The following is a 23,632-nucleotide window of genomic DNA, read 5'->3' as shown; positions in this document are numbered from 1 at the left end:
CCTAACAATCTGAACTAATAAATGTAACATTTTTGCAGATAGAGGGCAATTTTCCGTTTATTCCTTCAGATTTTAAGGGGCATTTTCAAATTTCAATGTTTTGTTTTTGCTCTTTGCCCCCATCCTGGATGGGCCTGTGGCTGTGCTGGTTATCTGCAAATTGCATTATTTGTCAGGAGGTTTGTGAATGTGTCCACGTATAAATGTTGTTCTTTCAATAATGGAACCTAAGCCTTTCTTTCGCGGCATTTGCTGACAGTTATCAGCTTTGCGTCAGCGAGTGCCCATATTAAAGGACCCAGAGGAACACAGAGTTGGCAGTACGTGTAAGATCATTATCCTCCCCAGAGATTAGTCAAAGGGCTTCCTCCTGTCTTTGTGCACACTCTCCTCCTCATTCACCCTCAAGCACATCGCACACTGCACCACTTCAGCTGCACACGACCACAGCAAACACTCAAGAAAAGCTCAACCTGTTCTCTGGGTCCCAAATTATTTTGTTAGATTAATTTATTCAGCATGTATTGCACTTGAAAGGTCCACTGAGAACCTCTTCGGAACCGTTTTGAAGTCCCGGTGTCGATTGTGCTGACGAATGTGGGGAGTGTGTTAAGCTGAGGTGTGTGTGTATCTAACAAGGGGCAGCCTGTGTGATCCCTATCAAAGGCCAGTGTGCTTGTCTCTCCCTGCTCCATTGATCTACTAGGCTCCCTCTTCTGCCTCTCACTGATGCACTCGGTTTGGAGTCAGATGGCGGTTGCCCCACAGTGCTAGTGGGACAGCTCCGCGCTTTTAATTTGTCCCACTGGACACCAGCGCTGCAACATGGCTAATCGGGAGGGATGAAGGGAAGGGGATGAATGCAAACGGAGCTTATGATTGAAGGTCACTCAGATTCCCCCTCTTGTCGTTTGGGCGAGAGACAAAAGGATGAGAGTGTGATGCCCCTCTCCGTGGTCCACATCAGTGTTGCGTAACATCTGTGCTGGTGCGTTCCTCTGTTGTTATCCAGGGATGTTGCTGCTGTAGCGAGACTCACCACCGTAAGTAGAGCAAGAAATGTTCTCTGTGTCTGACTGCATCCCTCTGCCCCTATGGATGTGATGATGCAGGCTGATGATGTAAGCAAGCCGACCACCTTGTCCCTGTCTGTGGGAATACCAGACGCTGCGCGACAACAAGCTGTTTCATACTTGATGCCCAGCGCTGAACTGAACATGCCTGAGTGTTCACAAGCACAATTCACCTTAAAAAATTGCTATCAGCTATCGCTATAGGTTAGTGGTGCTACAATAATTAGATTGTTTTGTACACTCCAATGTTGGAAGCCATACCTTTTTTAAACCACTATCCTATTAGAGATTATCATGCAGTCCCTCAATAATGCATTAAATTGTCGTTTATCATAGCCTTTTCCGGCAGCATTAGGGGCCGTGTCCACAGAAAGCGTTTTTGAGTGGAGGAGCACTTTTGGATATCAATCCAGATCGCTTCTTACTAATTGCACGGACCATTTATTGACACCCACCTAGTGTTCGAAGTCGAACCTATCAACCTCTCCTGTATTCGAATGATCATCTGCGTTATTAACACTAATAGCCTATCTGAAATAACGGTAAACATGTTGTGGTTATGATTCAAAGTCAGGTTGTACATGACGGGGTGGTCGGGCTCAGCCAGGAGGATCAAACGTGACATTGATGAGCGAGGCTCCTCTCCAATTGTTGAACTATTTTCTGCTTGAAGCGCCCGGGGCACTCCGCCAAAAACGCTGGACGGCGAGAGAGCTGAAATGTGAGGCGTAAAGAGGAGCAATATATTCTTTTCCCCTTTTTTTTAAATCAAAAAGCTTTCACAACAAATTAATTGACACATTAATGGATAATAAAATTGTCATTCGTTGCAGTTGTAAGCAGTAAAATGGCCTTTTCACCAGCAGCAAAATAGTCTTTTCACCAGGAATGGTAATTGGAAATCATGAGCCCCTTTTTGGCAGTAATTTGACAGTCAGATATTTGGAAAAGAATAGAATCCCCAAACAGTGTTTGAATTTGTATGCAAGTGACTGTTGGAGCAGAAAAAAGCACGTTTGCCAACATTAGACCAGTGACTGCAGTTGATGGCTATTTGACTCCGTTACGGCTTTGCTCAATACTGGACAGCCCTAATGGTGTCATTTACGGACATATGCACCCCTTCCTTTTTTTACTTTTATTCTCAATATTTTTTGTGTGGCTGAACTGGGTTAGTGGTTTGAAATGAGATGATGTTGATATAATTTGTCAGTGTGTTTTGTAGCAAAATGTTGATTGTTGCACAGATTGCTTGTTCATCAGACTCTCATGCTGCTCTCAGCCAGCCTGCTGGCCTCGTGGCCTTCACTGTGACCTGCAAATGTCCCTAAAACGCATTGGAGCTCTTCTACATGACCAACATTGGTGGTCATTGGACCAAAACATTGCCATGGTTGAACCAGGCCCAAAAATCATCTGGTGTCCATCCATGCTGGAAGTTTGAATATAATGGGGATGTGAATAAAAACGCGATGCGGCTGCTCCTCGGATATAACTAAACTACTACTACTTCCAAGGAAAATGGGCCAGTAAGTAGTGGAGAGCTACTTAAAGGAATAGTTCATCCAAGAAATGACTATTTCTATAGTTTACCTATGTCTTTGACTCACTGAGAATTTTAGTTAGTTAGTTAGTAAAACATTACTTAACAAATCCAGAATCGAAAAATTAAGAAAGAACTTGATGAACGGAATTAATCAAAGACTCCACGCAACGACAGCAAAACGATATAAAAATTCAAAAAATGAACTTTAAAACACCCGGAAGCTAAACCGGCTCATGCACGAGCGAAGAACGCGCATGGGCGTGCCCGTAGGGTTCAACCCAGGTGCGTGCGTCTTTTGAGCATGAGCCGTTTTAGCACGGAAGTGTTTTAAACGTTTATTTTCTCGTTCCATATCCATGGAAGAAGAAAATATAGAACGTGAAGAGATGGAAACTAATCCATTAGAATGGTGAAAACTTAACAGCCTCCAATTCCCCAGACTGGCTAGGCTACCTACCAGACGCTATTAATATGTGCCGGGGAAGTCTGTCCTCGGAGTGGCTGTTCTCGGCAGCAAACCTGAAGCTGAATTTCTGCTTAACAGCACAAGGTTTCGTATGCCAAAAAGAACAGATCTACAAGCTAAGATCTGTTCTTTTTGGCATGTGACATTGTTGTACTACAGCGCATAAGGCTTATGGCATCACACTCACCAGTCTGACACCAGAATCTGTAGACTGGCCTACAAGCGGCCAGTAGCCTGGGTCACTTGACTCCCCAGGACATATGAATTTTAGATTATGTGAATTACCCCCACCCCACCGCCAGTATAGGCTACCTCATTAACCTCAGATTATTAACCGTTAATTAACCAAATAATGAATTGCAAAGCTAACCATTATTGACATCCCTATTATAATCATTTGACATGTTATGAGTAGAGCTGGTTCATTGGTCTCTGTGCAGAGTGACCAGGGTGGTTTCTATTAGTATGGATGAGTCCTGCCACTGCACAGGTATGATGAATTATCGTTCAAGTTCAACATTATTCATCGTTCATGTTCAACATTAATGTTGTGTATTAAAAAAATAAAGGTAAAGGATTTGTATCTCTGCCTTAACACAAAGCACACACTGCAGAGTGACTTGCACAGACTGCACATGTACACAGTGCACACGTATGCATTGCATACATTACACAATATACTGTACACGTGAAGATAACATTACATATTATACAACAATGTGCGGTGCATATGGGTATGTCAGCTGTGTAGCAACCTGACTGCCTGGGGAAAGTAACTGTTACTGAGATGGGTGGAGTCAGAGTGTGATCTGATGCTCTGGTAACCATTCCAGATCAGGCACAGCACCAGGCTGCTCTCTTTAATCATATTTGTATTGATCTGTTTTTTTCATCTCCTACATTCATTGTTAATTGGAGAGCTGTCACGGTATGGGCTGGCCTGGTGCTGCAGTATTGGCAAGCTGTGCTTTTGGGGTGGGTTAGCTGTGGTTGTTGAACTGAATGGCATGTAAAGTATGGTGAGTCACTACCACCTTTGTTGCTCAATGGAATAGGTTGAGGCCCAAGTCGATGTATATTGAGTCACCACAGTGCTGCTTAATAGAATTGGTTGAGGCCAGTCAATGTCTATTGAGAAATGCATAAAAGGGAAGAGACATTTAGTAGCGGTTTTCAGGGCTCGCAAGTAGCATATGCTCCTGAAATGTCTGTGTGAGCTTTGAAACATAATTGTTATGCTGCATCCTTCCCCCCCCCCCCCCAGTCCCTTTCTCTGTACATTTGGTAGTTGGTGCACTCAGTCTGTGTTTTGTGAGCTTTACTCTGTATGTAAGTAAATAGGTGCTCTTTAGCATTGGATATGGTTTGGTCATTGTAATGATGTAGCAGGGAGGGATGTTAGTGAGTGTTGAGTCCCGCTGTGCAGGCATTCCAATGGACGATCTTCCTTCATCCTCTTCTCATAACATTTCTACGCTTTATGTTTGCTCAGAAGAACCCTTTATTCCACCATTTACATACATTGTGAATGTAGGTAGAGTCACTATGTAGGGTCAGATTCACATTCCAGTTATATTAAACAAATGGGCTATCAGACTTTAAGTGAACAAATAAACACAGTTGTAGATGTGATTGGAATCAGTGTGTTGAGGGTCGTCCTATGGAGACGTTCGATGATGATGGGACAGAGAGCCATAAGTCATAATTCATATTATGCAATGATTTCTAATAAAACTTGAACTTGGAGACCATATTTTAAATTCTGCTCCCAAGACATTTCTCTAGGCCCCAGTGGTGGCCTAAGGCTACTTTTCTTGTTTTTACTTGTATATTAGCACTCCAATTAACTACCTTGCCTGGTGTTGCATGTGTGAAATAGGCTGAAAGTGTTATTTTTGTGTACGTGTTGAAACTGTGGGGATTTCCTAAGTACTGATATTTCTCATATTGATCTCCAAATATAGAGTTCCACACACCTCCATATGTCTCTCCATTGACTTCCTGAATAAAATAATTAAAGATTTAAAAAACATTTGACCTTGCCTATGAAATTCTCATAACACACTGCTATGCAAAGTTTCAGTCCAATCTGACCCTGGGTGTGGGCGTGCACAAAAGACAGACGGATAGCTTCAACCTTACATTTTGGTGGGTGCTCCTACCTTTTTACTGGTGCTACTCTTTGAAGTTGGGTATGCCAGCGAGTGCTACCAAGTAAAGTTAATTTTGAGCCACATGGTGTCACCTGTCATTTAAGTGTGGCCTCCGATCTTCAGGGGCCTCATATAATCGTTAGGTTTCGTATGCAGCACACTTCTTAGTTACCAACATTGTTTTGATGGGTTGTGGACACCGCCAGAGTCCAAATTCCACACACGCCACATGGAAGTTTACAACAACATAAGATGTCCAAAATTGTGCACTGATATTCATGTGTGTGTGTCCTCTTTCTCCTCCAGACTACGTGTACTTTGAGAATTCCTCCAGCAACCCTTACCTGATTCGCAGAATAGAAGAACTCAACAAGGTTAGTAATTTGTCCTTGTCACCTAACTTCATGTACTTGCTGACTCTGACTTTTATCATGTAGTTCATATTAACTGTATGTGACCTTGTTTGCAAGTTTCCTTTCTAACACATGGCAGCGGTAATGACAGACCAAGTTGGTACCTACTGTGTTCTAGCAACATGTCCTCTAACGCAGCGCTTCTCAGCTGGTTTTGTTTGCGACCCACATCTGACCTCCCTGAAGTCATGACCCAACGTACCAGATAACGGCATTCCCACGTAACCAAAATGTTCTTTGGGCTATGACCCTGTGAAAATGTCTCGCGACCCGCTTCGGGGTCACGACCCACTGCTTCAGACACTCACTCTTCCAGTTAAATAACCGACATGCTCACTCGGCTGCCGTTTGCGTGGTGTGTGACCAGCACTGGTTAGCAGTGTCTAGGCAAATAACTAGACGGCAGTACAGGAGGCACTTATATAACCCAGCAGCAAGCGGCAGTGGTGTATGACACAGGCTTGTTTCCCAGTCAAAGGATTAAGCTCATTTATATAACACTCTTACAGTGAGCAACCAGGAGGACTCCATCTTCCCCAGTGCTAATGGGTCGCTGAGCAGGCTGAAGGGGTATCATGAAGCAGCAATAGTAGCACTGCATGATTATGGCGACAATGATCATCCTGATTATTCTGTTAAATATTGTAATCACAATTATTAATCATGATTATTGATAATCATGTTTTTTTTTTGGGGTGTGGGGGGGATCATGAGTTGACGTTAACTTATCGGTATCACATCTGTGCTCAGATGTTATACTGACCTGTGTGAAAAAATCCCCATCTCCTGCTGGATGGAGATGGGCTGTATATTACAGACACTCATTTAACAATCCTGGCCGTCTCAGTAGTGAACGTACAGATCATTAAAGATTTCATGGGTTACATCACTTAACTACCAGAGTTTTGACTGTGACGAAGACACAGGTACCATTGAAACGTTTGTCGTGTTTTACCTAATTAAATATTGAAAAGAAGATGTGTGCTTCAGTGCCTTTCTCTGTGTAATACCAGTAAGTAGTGTTGGGAAGTGGGAACCGACAGTTCCTGAGCCGTGTGGCCCATAGGTTGCCTATCCCCTGTTTACATGGCGTGAGCCAGCTTGATGTACAAGTTCACCTACAACAGGATGTTGAGACAGTGGCGTAACAAGCCAACACTGGGCCCGAATGTGGGGTGGTCAGCGCATACCCGACGCAACTGCCGTGAGCAGAGCAGCAGCAGCTCAGCGGAGTCGGCGGAGCCCGCGGCATGTCCTCACCGCTTCCTCCATGTTATTATTACCCTCTCCACCAGTGCTGGCAGTGCTACCAGCACCCGCCAAAATTCTGTCAACTGTCATTCATTGCATCTCTGTATACAGTGTATATATATATATATATATATATATATATATATATACATTTTATTTTACCTACGGCACGGGTATACCCTAAATGTCTCGTTGGCTACCTCATGGTAGTTACGGGTTAAGCATGTAGTCGCTCTACACTCCCACAACGCATCGCAGTGAAAAAAACGAATCTGCGCTTAGGCTGCTTGTTTTCTATTTTCTTTGTTTACATTTTGTTTTTTAATGCACATGGCCAATTGTGTTCTTTGGAGTGCCCGGCCAGACGGCTTCACCGTGGAGGATTCAAACCCAAGTCTCCATGGTGTTGTGCAGGGAGTTTACCCCTGCGCCACCCGGATGCCCCCTTGCTTTGTCAAGTTGTGCGTCATTTCTCAGGGACCTCACAGTACTCTCTTGCAGTTCAGTACAAGCTGTATGAAATCGTGATAAAGTCATGAAAGAGTCCTGAGATTCCTAGTTGCCTGATTAGACAGAGAGAGCAGCCACATTCAGAAACAACAGTTAAGTCCTTTAAACAAAAAATAGTTTAATGTGTACTAAGCCTTTTTTCGTAGATGGCTAGCATGTTTGTGTTTTGGGGTGAACTTGTTGGAGGATATTATGGCAATAATGGTAATAACGATTCTCTGTTTCTCCCTTTGCCACTAGACGGCCAACGGAAATGTAGAGGCCAAGGTGGTATGTCTCTTCCGGAGGCGAGACATCTCAGGCAACCTCAACACTCTGGCTGACAGTAATGCAAGTAAGTACTTTACCATCCTTAAGTCATGACTTCCCAAGATCTCCCTTTTTTAAATAGATTTAGTTTTGTGCTATTTATGCCATTTATGAGAGAGATGGGGAGTGACGCGCAGCAAAGGCCGTCAGGATCGGGACTCGGATGCGCTGTCAGGCTACATTGAGCCTAGGTGCCCGGACCGCTACGCCAGCGGTCTGGGCCTCAAGATCTCCCTTTGACTGCTTGATTCCATATCATTACAGATTAATTGACTGCTTGATTCTATATCACTACAGATTAATTGACTGCTTGATTCTATATCACTACAGATTAATTATTTTATGTATTGCTCCTTTAATGCAATTTTGTGTGAAGTGCATTAGGTCCAACATCAGCAAGCCCAGTGTTGTACATTTAACCCTATATAATTCATTGACCGGGGTCCCCCAGGGGTCTGTACTTGTTCCCCTCCCCTTTTCCCTCCATACCGAATCTCTTCGCCGATATGTAAGCTCACAATGTGTCACGTTGTGAGCTTGTAGATCTGCCTTTCTCTCCCAATTTTCACAGATTGTTCGCCTATTATGACATGGCCAGAATAAGGATGTCTGGGTTCATACGGTTAATTCTGATTCTGCGAATAGCCCTGCATATAATCTTCTACGATTCTATAACAGGAGGATTTAAAAAAGTAATGTTCATTATGAGTTCCCAGTAGACTACAACTGCATTAAAAAACGACTGCGTTTTAAAAGTCTCTTCCACACAGTGGAATGTTTGCCGTCAAGCGAGGCGCGCCAGTATTCATCTCGGCGGAGATTTACGGCGACGCGCAATTTCAATTTCACAGTGTGGCTGTTTTTTTGTTTTTTTTTCTCAAACGGCCAGAGAGCTCCTCTGTCTCTACGGGAAGTCTCGTCGCGCGGTGCTCGATTTAGCAGTCTGAGTGTTACCAACGGTCCCTTGAGGGTACACACCTCACATTTCTAGGTGTCAGCCAGATCTTCCCCTTCTGTACACTGCATGTTCCCCCTGTCAGGAAATGCTCTGTCTGGCACATCCCACCAGTTGTGTTGTCGATGAGCCTTCTCTGCCTTGTGTGACCAAGGGGGAGGAAGGGGGGGGGGGGGGGTGGGGGCTGGGGGAGTAGTGAGGTGGTGCTAATGACACGTAGACCACTGAGAGGCCTGATCAGATTCACTCATTACCCCCCAGCCACCACCACCACCCCTCCTCGTCTCCCTGAACCCTCCCTCTGGGCTGCAGTGCTCCAGACAAAGACTCACACACACACACACACGCACACACACAGTTACACACACACACACACACACACACACACACACACACACACACACACACCTCAAAATGGATGCATTAAGGCTGCTTGGAATGCTGATGTTTTTCTTTTTTTCCTCTTTTTTTCCCCTTCCTTTTTCTTTAACTAGCCTGAACGCCCACAAGCTCTTCTTGTATACGATGTGATGCTTTATGCTGGTTAACCACATGAACCCTATAGAGTCCATATTCTGGGCATGTCATAATAGGCGAACATTCTGACAAAATAGCAGATCTACTAGCTCACGTTGCAGATCGGTTATTTTCGGCAAAGAAAGAGGGGGGCCAGGTATAGAGCCCTGGGGGACCTTGGTCAAAGTATTTACGGGTTTCAAGTTGTTTGACATGGATGAGTAATAAATAGACCATGATGTTACCGGCTGCATCCAGATTCTCTCTAGATCTGAATTGTGTTTGCTTGGTTTGGCCGTCGTCGTTGCATCGCCTTGTATCGAGCTGTGTAAATTTAGCGATTCGTACACTATAGTCACTCACGTGGTACACCCAGGTAGTTGTCATTCCCTTCAAAGACGGCGTCCAGTCTTTCTAAAAATGTCATTCGTGATGACACAGTGAGGGCAGTCTGTTGGGAGCTGAAGCACAAACTGAAGTCATGTACTCGCACTGCATAGGCAGAGGGGCCCAGAAAAAGAAAGGGAAACTTTTTCTTTTTTTTTTAATGTTGACCCAAGCCTATAGGGGACTTGTGTATTGCCTATAGGGGACTTGTGTATTTATATATCATTGCTGTCGGGCAGAAACCTTGTATCTCCATATTTCAACTTCAATGTTTTTTTTCCCGCCTTACTTCGTGTAAGTGTGTCACGCAAAAGCAGTAGCTGATCTACAAGCTCACACTGCTATTTAAAGTGAGAGTGGTTAAGTGTATCTGTGGCTTCTATAAATATTGAACCAATGAAAAGTTTTAACAAGAGCTTGTGACTTAATAATAACTGCACTGGATCCATTGGAACACAGGTTTCCTGAAAAAGACATGATTTTGGACGTACAAGGTTTCCGCCCCGACAGCGGCGATGTACAAAACAGCGTAGTCACAGCACAATGTCAGCCCGATGAGAGACGTGACATTGGTTGTACTGTCTAATAAAGACAGGATCCACACGGGACTGCACATTTAGCCTAGTTGGGCAGAAATGTTCTAAAGTCAACTGTTAATTATCTGAAAGAAGTTGAACGACCTTCGGTTGAGCCAATCATTCATGTTTTAGTTTAAATGTTTAAAGGCTGATTCTACAAATGCCTAAATCAGTACTTCTCACACTTCCAAGATTTTTCAAAATATTTCAAAAATAGCAGATGTACAAGCTTGCAGCCTGGCACGAAGTGGACGTGCTGTGAGCTTGTATATCTGCTATTTTTGAATAGCCAAAGCAAAAACTTTCCCGGTGTTAATGGGTTAAAAAACTGACATGCTGGATTGTTGAAATCATGTCCACTTTTATTTACATGGACCGTAAGCGTATGGCTACGCGGTCATCAAATCCCACAAGTACAACCCCAGTTGTGGTCGCAACGAATCCAAGTTGGGAGAACAGGCGGAAATTCAGCTATAGTGGGGAGAGAGAGAGAGGCGACCCAGGCAAGCCGAGGGCCACAAAGTCAAACTTTGGTGGGGCGAGTCCCTAAAGCGAACACCAGCAATTACACCCCTCCATTTTACACCCACGAGGCCTCTCGGCATTTCGAAGCCAGCCAGCCAGCCAATCAGCCCGTTCGTTCCCTAACATCTCTCTGCTCCCTGAACGTACGGATGGAATCCTGCCGCCAGGCGACAATGCAGGTGTACTGTCCCGTCCTCTCTGCCTGGGGGTCAACAACGTCACCTACACGGTTGGAGAGTCCTCTAACTGTTGGGAGAAAGAACAGAGTGAGATGAGACGCCAAGAGAAGGACACGGGGAGAGAGAGAGAGAGAGCTCAGAGAGAGAAAGTGGGATAGCAAACGACCAACAAACCCTCAAGTGGTTTGGGAGTCCAGTCCAAGCTGTGTCTAGCCACCTCTGGGATCCAGTCTAGCCGCCTGGCGTAGTTTGCTCTTATTAACGCAGACAAACACACTACTGCTTGTAGTGTGTTAACGTTCGAGGACTATTCTCTTCTGCTCTGTGTTGCTTCCTCCTTCTCTGTTGGGTTGTGGCGCCCACGTTGCCTCTCATCACACCGTCCTATATATATTATATATATATATATATATACAGTACAGTATATATACACACGAGACCAACCCTCCCGTCTGTCTTTTCTCTCCCACCTCCTCTCCTAGACCCTTGAAGCCAGATACAGGTCTTCTCTCTCGCTTCCCCTCCTGTCTTCTTTCTGTTTCTGTATGTCTCTGTGCTTATCAACCAGCCCCACACTGCACTGCTCAGAACAAAAGGCCCTTGATGCGTCCCGCAGGGCCCTGGCACGCAAAGGGTTAATTCCGACTTGCCTTGTGTCTTTGTCAGTGGAAGAAAGTGTGTGTGCGTGTGTGCGCACGCGCACAAACGCGTATTAATGCATATGCGTGTGACTGTAGATTGAGCGAGAGAGTGTGCTGCGTGTGTGTGTGTGTGTGTGTGTATATATGTGTGTGCGCACGCGCGTCTTGAGTGCCTGCCTGTCTCTCCCTCTGTGTGCTTTTTTTTCCTCTTTAATGTGTGTGTGTATGGGGGGTGCATGATGGGGGGATGGGCGCCTCAGGTTTGGTGCACAGGGTTTCCTACTTTGTCTGGCAGGGACTAGCCGGACAAGAGGAGGGAGGGGAGAGGGTGTGTGTGTGTGGGGGGGGAGGGGGGTTGTGGCGGTGGTGGCAGGAGGGGTTAACAGAAAGGGGTGTGGCCTGAGGTCCCGGCCCTCTCTCTCTGTGTCTCACTGACAGGGTTTCCTGTGGCTGAGTGCAGGGGTGGAGTCCACGGAGATGGAGCGATATAGACCAGCCCCCCCCCACCCCCCTCCTCCTCCCCCACTCCACCTCGCAACAAATTATGCACCCGCCTGAAATTAGGAATGCGCAATCTAGTGGTCGAACACACGCATACATACAGCCGCCCTCATTCCTCCATATCTTTTGAGTGGCTGGAGGGTGGGTGGGTGGGGGGGGGGGGGGTTGTAGTGGCTCTTTTTATCTGCAGTGGCAATTGTCGTGATGGTTGGTTATTTGCTGTGACTGTTTGATTACATTTATGGGTGTAGCATTTGGGGCATTTAGAAAATGGAGAACATGTCTTCCACAGAGAGAATTCACTAGCAGCAGAAGTTTGTGACGCCGCTTCCCGTGCAACACATTTCACTCAGCAACCAACGCCGTGCAATTATATATTAGTGTGATGTTGCATTTGGGCAGCCTGGAATTGTTTCTCAACCAGGGGGTAGGGACCCGAAATTGGGCCACGATGTTGGCCCCTTCCTTTGTTTCCTATATATAAAAAATGGCCGATCTACCAGCTCACAAGTGAGCTGGTAGATCGGCTATTTTCGCCTAATTTCCGCCTATATTTGGTTGATTTATTTCATATAGTAGGGTTGAGGCTGATGCTCGTGTGTCTGTTTGGTTCATTTCAGAAGACTTCGAGGAGGAGTCCAAGCAGCCAGCAGTGTCAGAACAACAGAAACACCAGCTCAAGCACAGAGAACTGTTCCTCTCTCGACAGTTTGAATCTCTACCTGCTACTCACATAAGGTAAGAACAAGTGTTTGGGCCTGTGTATCCTAAACTGAACCTGGGATCGAATCCAACCAGTGCCTTACCTCCTGTATCTCCCATTCCCCGCCGCCTCAATCCCAGCTTCCTGTGTATCCAAATAAATAAAAAAAACAGACCCAGTATTGGATCAGCTACTTCTGAATATCTGGGGCTGCAACTATCAATTATTTTCTTAGCGATTATGCTATTGATAACTCTTTCGATTAATCAACACGTGACATGAAAAAAGTTTTTTTTCGACTAAGCTTTGTTGTACAACAGTGTCAATCTGCCAATCTGCAAGCTCACAACGTGTTGGAACGCATTGTGAGCTTGTTGATTGGCAATTTTTGTTACTTTCGAAAACCTTTTGAGGAAACAAAATCGATTACTTCATATAAATGTATTGTTTCTTTTTAAATAATCAATTAAAATGGATCAGTTCGATTAACTGTTAAACACCGAAGCAGCTCATGATTGGTCCAGTCTTTGGCCACTGTCAGCCATGTGTTAAAGCTGGCCCCACAGAGGCCAGGCCGTCACCACGTCTCTGTAACTCCCCACACAGTAATCACACCCATTTACACTTGACAGACGGACAGACTCACTTATGTTTTGGCTGCACTTTGATAGACCTTTTCACAATCTGTGTGTTCAAAGACGTAGAAGAGGGGTTCTCAAACCTCTTAATTTCTCAGACCCCCTTAACTCTCGAGAGTCATAGACCTGTAAGGTCCCTCAGAGAACCCAGAGGGTCCCTGGACCCCACTTTGAGGACCGCTGATGTAGAGCTTGACCTGCCATATATTGTATTCCCTCATTGGCTTAGTGCTGTGTTCATGTGTTTACATAGTTTGTACTTGCGTGCGTGTTGTTAACCACATGAACCCTTATTCTGGGCATGACATAATAGGCGAAAATTCTGTGAAAATGGGAAAATACCAGATCTACAAGCTCACAATGCATCACATGGGGATGCGTTGTGAGCTTGTTGTCTGCTATTTTCAGAAAAGAGATTTGATGTTGTCGGCTATTTTCAGAAAAGAGATTTGATGTTGTCGGCTATTTTCAGAAAAGAGATTTGATGTTGTCGGCTATTTTCAGAAAAGACATTTGGTCTAGAGGGGGGAAAAAAACAGGCGACCCAAGTATATACCCCTGGGGAACCCTAGTCAATGAAGTATCTGGGCCTTAAGTGGTTAAAGAAATCTTTATGGGTGCATCCTGATACCATCAAGTTCGGCTGAAGACCTGCATTGTTCCTTGTCCTACCCTCTGTTTTCGGCCTCTCTTCCCTGCACTGTCCAAGTGTGTGTGATTGTGAAATGCTTCATAAAACTCATGGTTCAGTATATACCTCGGTTTGTGGATCATGGTTCAGTGCATTTTCTGTACAATGGGCGGAAAAACAAAAGAAATGAGAAACGTAAAATGGTGACATAACTTCTGTTGAACAAACCCATGACCCCCCACCCCCCCTGCATGTCCCTGCGGAACCATAATGTTCCCAAACCGGGTTTTTAGGATATGGGATCATTTGCTTTTGCCATACTGATTAGGCTGTTAGGTTTCTGTGAGAACGGCCAGGGCACATGAGATTACAACTAACACTTTGCCAAGGAAAATGTTAGCGGGTGGAACCCAAGAGTTGCAAATTTAAGGACAGAGTTAAAGTCAGTCGCAACCAAGTATAAATCAAGGCACAAGTTTTAGCATATGCGAGACTGTATTTATCTGATTCCGTGACATGTACCAAATGGTTTGGTACCAGTGCATGTGCAGTTACATCCCCAAGTTCGGTCTCATAAAGACAGAATCCATGATGCATAGTTTTTGATAACGAAGAGACCTTGTTGGCCTCTGAATGTGGCTAACTGTCTTTCCTGTGTGTCTCCTCAGGGGGAAATGTAATGTCACCCTCCTCAATGAAACAGATGTCTTGGTTGGCTACCTGGAGAAAGAGGTAAGACATGTCCTGCACCACTTCTCAGCTCTGCACCTCTGATGCTGCTAAACATTGTAAACGTTGTCTTCCTCTGTGCTTGACTTTGCTTTGAAAAACTGTCTTCTTTAAAAGCGTGTCGTTTTATGAGCTCTCAACTGAGTGATATATCAGATTATTATGTCCTCAGAATAACTAGATTCAGGTTAAATACCGTTAAAGAACCACTTGTTGTAATGACCTAATGCCAATATTGACATTTGATATTGCAAAGTGTATATAAAATTTATGATTTTCATTCAATTAACCTTTTCACTAATGGAGATACAATTTAGAAAAATTGTTGATCCAGTTGTGCTTTTGGCTGATGTTTTCTATGTGCTGCTGTTCCCCCCTGTCCAGGACTGCTTCTTCTACTCGTTGGTGTTCGACCCCGTACAGAAGACCCTCTTGGCCGACCAGGGCGAAATTCGGGTGGGCTCCAAATACCAGGCCGAGATCCCAGACAAACTAGCCGAAGGTGAGCCCTGAAGGTGGGAGGGGTGAACTCTGACCTTTTCTCAGTCAGACCACGCTGTCCATCATGTGTCCCACTTTGAAAGTGCAGCGGCTGTGGTCGAGGTCAAGTCACTTAAACACACACACGCCAGAGATGGGGACTCGAGTTAGGGACTCGGACTCGAGTCGCACTCGAGTGGCCAAAAACGAGACTCTCGACTCGACTCTGACTCGCCCCTCAAAGACTTGAGACTTGACTCGACTCGAGCCTCAAAGACTTGAGACTTGACTCGACTCGAGCCTCAAAGACTCGTGGACAATCTTTATTTTATGTTTATTTTTTGGACAAATAAATGAATGAAATGCCCAAAAAACTTCCACTCCCCTGTCCGCCCCCCCGCAAAGAAACCTCCGCTCCAGTGCGGGCTGCGCGGAGCCGGCTTCAGTCAAGCTGTTTCATGCTGCTCATTAACGTAAACATGGAGAGGCGAGCGCAACAGCTGCTATGTGTGTGGCCGCCGCGGCCTTTCATCATAAAGTTTAAATATAAAAACTTCGAAATTAAACAAATATGTTTAGCTCAGAATCAGCTATATAACCTCAGTTATCTTGGCATATGCTTACATTTTTTATAAGATGGTCGGATCATCTGTGACAGCACGTTTAGGAAACATCGGATTTTCATTTCGTTAAACCCAGCTGGGTGAATATTCAACACTTCACCACGGTAAACGTTACGCTCATGTAATGTTCACTGCATAAAAGCTGTGGTACTCAAACCTTTTCAGGCCGTGACCCCCCAAAAGAATCATATTTGAACTGGGGATCCACATTTAGACAGTTTTTTGGTGCGCAACACAGCCCTCGTTTAAGTGAATTGCTTTCACCTGCTCTGCTGTTGGACTGCTGTGCGGAGTCGAGTGTGCGCAACAGGGCATATCTCCGCCAAGCCAGGGTGACCTACCCAGGCCCATGAAATTCATATGCAGGCATAGTAGCCAATTAGAATGAAATCTGCAAAAACTGACTCATATACTGATACAGAAACATATTGGCTATATATTATCGCTGTCGGGTGGAAATCTTGTATGTTCCTTTTTTATTATTATTTAAAAACAATTAAAAATCATGAAAATAGCCAATCTACAAGCTGTAATTATTAATAATTAAGAAATACTATATTTTAAAGAGTGAAAAATCAACTAAAGTCATTATTAGTGCAAGTTCAATCACATTTCATTTGAATGAAAATAAATTGTGGGGAAAATACATAAAATCTCTAATCTGTGAATCTAATGTGATTTATTATGACCTGTCTATACTTTTACATCTATGCCCCCCCCCCCCATTTTTTTATTTTTTAAAAAGACTTTAAAAAGACTCGAGACTTGACTCGGACTCGACCCTCAAAGACTTGACTCGGACTCGACTCGACTCAACCCTCAAAGACTTGAGACTCGACTCGACTCGAGCCTCAAAGACTTGAGACTCGACTCGACTCGAGCCTCAAAGACCCGAGACTTGACTCGGACTCGACTCGACTCAACCCTCAAAGACTTGAGACTTGACTCGACTCGAGCCTCAAAGACTTGAGACTTGACTCGGACTCGAGCTCAGAGACTCGTGGACATCTCTGACACACGCACATATGTGCAAACATACAAGACAAGTCTGCGGCCCTCGCACTAAAAACGGATTATGCATGAGCTCTGAGTCAGTCTCCGTTAGGAGGCTACCGTCAACAGTGTGAATGACGGGTCTTTATTATGGAAAGACGGGTTGAGACGGAGGCCGAGGAGGCTGTCCTACTACTGGCAGGGAATACTGCTGACAGGGATTAGGTTACTCGAGTTCCTCGCGCAGAAGATGGGAGATCTCTGCACTAAATATGACACGGATAGTACTTTACATTTTCTCTGTAGGTGAAAATTATCTCCCATCTTGTGTTTTGAGAACACCAGAGACACAGCGCCAACGCTCCATCTGGCCAGGCGAGGCAGTGCATCCCTGGGAGAGCACTAAAAAATGACTCATGACCACACAACAACACATGTTGTTTTCCCTTTCCCCAGTGTCTCTGCCCTACATCTCTTCCTTTCTGCTCTTCCTCTCCTTGAGTCTCTTCCTCTCTCCTTTGGGTCATTTAGCCGTTTCTACACTCTGTCTCTCTCTCTCTCTCTCTTACTCCACTCCCTTCCTCCACTGTCCAGTCCTGAGTTTACATAGTGCTTTTTACAATCCCATAAAAGCATGTAATGTATTGTTAATAAATAAATAAATTAGGACAAGTGAAGACACGACTGCACCACAAGATGGAACGATAAGAACGGAGTTGTAAAAAATAACAGTGGGTTAAGATGCAGCGCTCACCAGCGAGTGCAAGCTTGGTTTTTACAATGCCACGAGCCAGATGTTTAGGAAAGACCCTTACAAAGTTTAGTCGTTTTAATGGAACTAATCAATTTAATAAATAAAAAAATTACATAATAAAATAAAATGAGTCATTATAGGTGACAGAATAGCAAAAAGCCGATCTGCAAGCTCAACGCGTCACATCGTAACATGATATGAACTTGTAGATCTGCAATTTGTGCATGATACCGTTGTAGATAACAATAAAGTACAAAACGTGGTGTACAGTACTGGTTAATCGGACAAATCGATTTAGTCTACTATAAAATAAATCTGAATTTGAATTTATTAACGTTGATTAGTTGAAAACACTTCTTGATTAATCGAACAAGTAATTGATACGCTAATAAGTGACTGCAGCCCTAGAAAGGTTAGTGGTCTATCGGCCAAAGGGGAACAGAGAAGAGGTATAATGTGAGCAGCGTGTGGCGTGCTGTCCTGCAGACAAACCAGATTTAACCATGACCCTGCCTGCCAAGGTCACTGCGGTGGCTCAACCCAGTTAAGACAACACAATGTATAATTATGATGTCATGGGTTCACTTCTGTCTGAGTCACATCTCATCACAGGTCTTCTCTCCAACGTCTTCCCTCTCTCTCTCTCTTCACTGCTGGTATCTAATAATGCAGGAATGTAATGCTAATAACAGCTAGGGCTGTCTCAATCGTGACTTTATTGTCATACAGATCATTGCAATTCATGATTTTAATTGTGTTTTTGGCGTAGAACATTGGAACATATGAATAAAAATTACATTTGTTTTCCTTTTTAGGCTTTGTAAACAAATTGTGCAGGGCAGATATGTCAAAATAACTTGTATATAAACAATGACCAGTAGCGATAATCAAAATAAATAATGCACTATGGCCAAAACAGGCCATATGTTTAGGTATGCTTTCATAAATGTTCATATAATAGTGGAAATGGCAGATCTACAAGCTCACGATGTATCGTACCGCGACATGATGTAGAGCTATTTACAAAATACTTGTACATTTTTTTTAACAGATTTAATTTATACAGTTGAAGGAAGCGTTTCTAACGCGATTATGCAAAATAATTGAATTAACTCAAATAATTGCAATCAGGTGATTATGTAATAATTATGTCTGGCTTAATAACAAGATTTTCCCTTTGCTACTTGATTGTCACTGTGAGGTTCAAGGTTTCTTTATTTACATCTCGGGTATAGGTACATAAGAGTATACAATTATTTTGTTCTAGTTAGCGTTTCCCAAACAAATTTTTCATCATAAACCTGATAGTCCGATTTATGAGCAAATGGGCCAGAAACAGAGCATTGTTTTTCTATCTATTTCTTGGCGCTTCCGTGTGTGCGCGCGCGTGTGTGCTGTGTGATGACAAACTTGGCACTTGAAATGTTCTAAAATATATACATATACAGTATATAACAAAAGAAAACCTGTTCCTTCTGTCCCAGTTGAGTCAGATACCCGTGTGCAAGAGAAACTGGAGACCAAGGTGTGGGACCCCGACAACCAGCTCAAAGACCCCCAGATCGACCAGTTCCTCGTCGTGGCACGGTAAGCCCCCTCCCCCTTCAATTGTGAGCTTGTTTATCTCATATTTTTGCTTTTGTATTTAAAAAAGAAAAAACAACATAATTATTGAAAATATTTTTTTGTTTTCAAAATAGGTTATTTCATTAAAATCAATTATATTTTAATAAATGTAATCAATTGGTTCGATTATCTCTTGCACCCCTATTTCATTAAAATCTATTATATTTTAATGAATTTAATCAATTACTTCGATAAACTCTTGCACCCCTATTTAATTCAAATCAATTATTATATTTGAATGAATTTAATCAATTAGTTCGATTAACTCTTGCACCCCTAGTGTGAACTAGTGCCGCTTGTTACCGCCCCTAACACAAAGCTCTTTCGATATTCCCTATCCCAGATGTGATCGTCTACGTTAATGGTTCTCAAAGTGTGTTTCGGGGACCCCCTGGGGTCCTTGAGGGGGTTCAAGGGGGTCTCCAGCCAAATGTGTTAATATAGCATCAAAATCAGTTTAACCACTCTAACCCCCTATATACATCGGCTGGTTGAAAATAGGCGATCTACAAGCTTACAACCACTGGTGTGAAAATTAGTGCCGTGTGCGTAGCGCTGTCTCTACGTGACAGTTATTGCCGTGCATAGCGTTGTTTCTACATGACAATTAGTGCTGTGCGTAGCGCTGTGAGGTCCTAATCAACACATTAACGGGTGGTTTACCCCAAGTGTGTTTTTTGGAGGGAACTGAGCCTCAAGAGTGAATCAGTCCTTTGTTGGCTGCATCAAACTAGTGCTCCATCTACTGGCTGAAACTAAACACTGCATTGTTATTTTACAAGTCAAATGCATAGATAGACATATTACAGTCCTTTTCTTGGCCATTTCTTCCCCGTCACTGTACTGTTTTAATAATGTAATTTTTAAAGGACCTTACTGGCATACCTACAGTACATTAGGGATGGAGCACAAAGTGACCTTTGGCATTTCTCCGACTGGATGCACATTACTTAGTCAGAAGCAATGTGGATCTCCTAGGGTAGTTAATACCCTCACAAAAACATGTAGTAATCCTGGTCACTATACCGCCTCCCCCATGACAGCCGGGGCGCCTGATGGAGGGGAAGGGAACTGGTTGGAATAACGTGTTCCTTCCACGCGCTACGTCCAACCAGGGAAACTCCCCCCTGTCAGGTGACAAGAAGGTCAGTTGGCTCTCATGCCTGAAGGAAGCATGAGCTCGGCCCTGGCCTCCCTACTGTGGGGTGACAGGTCTAATACTGGTGTAGGGCTGGTGTAGTGCCCAGGATCACTTAGGAAATTGGCACCGGGTGAAAAAAATGGGTTACAAAAATCGCGGGAAAAAAAAAAAAAGAAAAAAAGAAGCAATGTGGATCCTTAGAACTAAGCTCTTCTACAACAACCAAAGTGCGTAATGCTGATGTGCTGTGAAGAAATGTCTATGCTCTTAACTCAGGGCTTCTGAAGCTAAAGCCAGGTGCGAGAAGCCACATACAGTCGTACATAAACATAGACCATTTACCTGTTAATAGCGTTGATTTTGTGATTGTTGACATTTGCTCCAAAATCAATACCTGAATAATTGAGTCAATGTTTGCTAAACATAACTGCGAGGTTATTACATTATAACATTCGTTTGAATCCCATTCGTAAATCAGTCTTTTCTCCAGGGACTATTCTCGGCTAGACATTCATGCTTTATACTATGCATTCAAATGCAACAAGAACAACCTTGTCAAAAAACTAACCTTGTCAAAAAACGAACCATGCCAAAGATATTTAGCTATCTCAGGCTTACCTATCTCACGCAAGTTTCAAGACTTGGCAAGCAGATTTGTTTACTTTTACTGAAATGAATGGAATTCACTGGCTTTCTCGTAAATCAAACAAACAACGGTATGCTTTGGAAAATGGCTTGAGTCATACTCGATGAGCTACACATGCCAGACCGCCGGTATGGTCCGAGGAGCATGGAAACCGGAGATGAAAAGTGTTTAGCAAGGTTTTTTGTTGTTGTGTTTCAGAGCTGTGGGGACATTTGCACGGGCTCTGGATTGTAGCAGCTCCATCCGACAGCCCAGCCTCCATATGAGCGCCGCCGCAGCCTCCCGAGACATCACACTGGTGAGACGAACACAGTTGGGGTCGATTTTATTACGATCTATAAGCTCAAAACGCATCTTGGCATGATGTGTTCTGAGCTTGTAGATTATTGTATTTTTTTTTTTTTTAACAAAAAAAGTTTTTATTTTTATTTTAAATGTCATGGTATTTCTTTTTACAGTCTTTTTTTAAATATTTTTTTTTATTGGAATTTTTTTGTTGATAAACACATCAGAGTATAAACAACTATAAAATATAAAACAAGAAAAGACAATGACAAATAATTTGGTATGAATTCAAAAATAAAATATACAACATAAAAACAACAACAAACAGTTAGACAGATACAAACAAAAAACAGAACACACTCTTGCTCTCATATTCTCCCTGCACAGATCTTTTGTAGAAAATCATAAGAAAAAATAAAAACACTCAGTTCCTTTTTTTTTTATTTTATTTTATTTTTTAAATAAGTTAACCATTATGTAGGAGGGGTCAGCGTGCACTTATTGAAGTGGTCGATGAAGGGTTGCCAGGTTGTAGTTTGTTTTTTTAACCAAGAAAATCACTTGTCCTAACTTTTTTTTTTTAAAGCTAGGCCTCCACCACCCGCTGCTGATTAGATCTGTGAAGCCAGACCGTAACGGTGTACTCTCTAAACCATTGGTTCTCTCAAAGTAGGGTCCGGGGACCCCCAGGGGTCCTTGAGGGAGTTCCAGGGGGTCCCCAGCTAAATGATGTATAGTTAGGAACCAAATGGGCCTTTTGGGTGTGTAACTCTGAGAGTGTACAAATGGAACCAAATGGACCCTGACGGGTCCATTTGGTTCCATTTGTACACTCTCAGAGTTAAATTAACATTGATTTTACAATATAAATTGGGGTCCCAGAGATGGAAACCCCATTAAATGGGGGTCCGTAAAACTTTATGCTTGTCAAACTGGGGGTCCTTGAAATTTAAAATGGTTGAGAATCACTGCTAGAGCCTTAAAAATCTTCTCTTATGGGGTCATATCTGGCATATCTTTTCAAATGGGGGTCCGTGGGCTAATATGTGTCAATTTGGGGGTCCTTGACGCGATAAAGTTTGAGAACCACTGCTCTAAACATCACTTTCTCCCAAACCCTCCCTCCCTCTGACCCTGTCATAGTTCCACGCCATGGACACGTTGCAGAAGAACGCCTACGACCTGGCCAAGGCCATGTCCACGCTGGTCCCCCAGGGAGGGCCGGTGCTCTGTCGCGACGAGATGGAGGAGTGGAGCGCCTCCGAGGCCATGCTCTTCGAGGAGGCCCTGGAGAAGTACGGCAAAGACTTCAACGACATCCGCCAGGACTTTGTAAGTCTGCATGTTAATTGTCCGTAAAGGGATAAAAAAAAAATTACAAAATCCTATCGATTAGTCACCCCATGGAGACATGAATTCATGGCATTTTTTTTGTTTTTGTCGCATTTCTAAGCCAATGATTTGATGACCAGCGGACGGGTAGGCAGCGGTTCCGGTAGGAGACACAAAGGAGACTCTTTGTGTCTCCTACCGGAACTGCTGCCGGTCATGAAATTATTGGCTTAGGCATGCGACACAAACAAAAAAAATGCCATGAATTCTAGTCTCCATGGGGTGACTAATCGATTGAAAAAATACATTTTGGGGGTGAACTATCCCTTTAATGCTCTGAGGGAAGCATGTAACATATTTAACCAGTGTGCAACTGGAAAAGCTGCTAGCTATAACTACGTTATTGTACCGATCAATCAATTGGCGTAGATCACGGAGGCTTTCATAGCTTAGTACCCACTACTAAAAATCACAATGACTCAATCAGCCTTAATTTCCATACGTTCCCACTTGAATGGGATCCCACCGCAATGAAGCTCGGGTGTGTTCTCATTACCATCGGACCAATCAACAGCAACATGTTATCATAATGTATATTTGCAGCTCTATCAAGATATCGTCTCATCGATGGGGTGTGTGACCAACAAGCATAATCGTCATTTTCCGATAAAGTAACAAAAATGCATCAAGGCACCACGGTATTAAAATTCGAAGGGTCCGGCCCCCATGGCTTATTGTTTTGTCATTTAAGTGTTAATTTCTTTTGTAACACTTCATTTTGGTGTATTCACCTTTCAAGATACTTATCTACTAGATTATGATTAGCTACACTAGATGTTGGCTGAAAATACTTGTTTCTAATTTGCTGCCAGACATGCTACAATCATAACAAAACTCCTCAAATAGTTGTGGTCTGGAACTCATCAAATATTTTAATTGGCATCCTAAATCAATGCATAAACTGCATAGCTAACCATAGCACCAGGGTGGTCCGAAGTGAGTTATGCAACAGCTAACGTAAAACAGTAAATGATCAAAGCTTTACATG

General features: G+C 43.5%; 1 protein-coding gene across 3 annotated transcripts in view; it reads left to right on the top strand.

Moving 5' to 3' along the window:
- The window catches only part of mta2 (metastasis associated 1 family, member 2), a 38,690-nt gene that overhangs the window by 4,736 nt on the left and 10,322 nt on the right, over positions 1–23,632 (top strand). For all 3 annotated transcript variants that reach the window (XM_080451243.1, XM_080451242.1, XM_080451244.1), the window contains exons 2-9: positions 5,545–5,612; positions 7,653–7,746; positions 12,624–12,741; positions 14,644–14,707; positions 15,089–15,206; positions 19,039–19,141; positions 21,166–21,265; positions 22,396–22,584. In XM_080451243.1, coding sequence (XP_080307369.1) covers positions 5,545–5,612; positions 7,653–7,746; positions 12,624–12,741; positions 14,644–14,707; positions 15,089–15,206; positions 19,039–19,141; positions 21,166–21,265; positions 22,396–22,584 — 854 coding nt within the window. The remainder of the gene's footprint in view (positions 1–5,544; positions 5,613–7,652; positions 7,747–12,623; positions 12,742–14,643; positions 14,708–15,088; positions 15,207–19,038; positions 19,142–21,165; positions 21,266–22,395; positions 22,585–23,632) is intronic.

Source organism: Gymnoscopelus braueri, assembly GCF_963280865.1.
Source record: "Gymnoscopelus braueri genome assembly, chromosome: 15".
NCBI classification, from domain to species: Eukaryota; Metazoa; Chordata; class Actinopteri; order Myctophiformes; family Myctophidae; genus Gymnoscopelus; species Gymnoscopelus braueri.
Note: the sequence above shows the minus strand (reverse complement) of the source record. Positions and strands in the feature narration are given on the sequence as shown.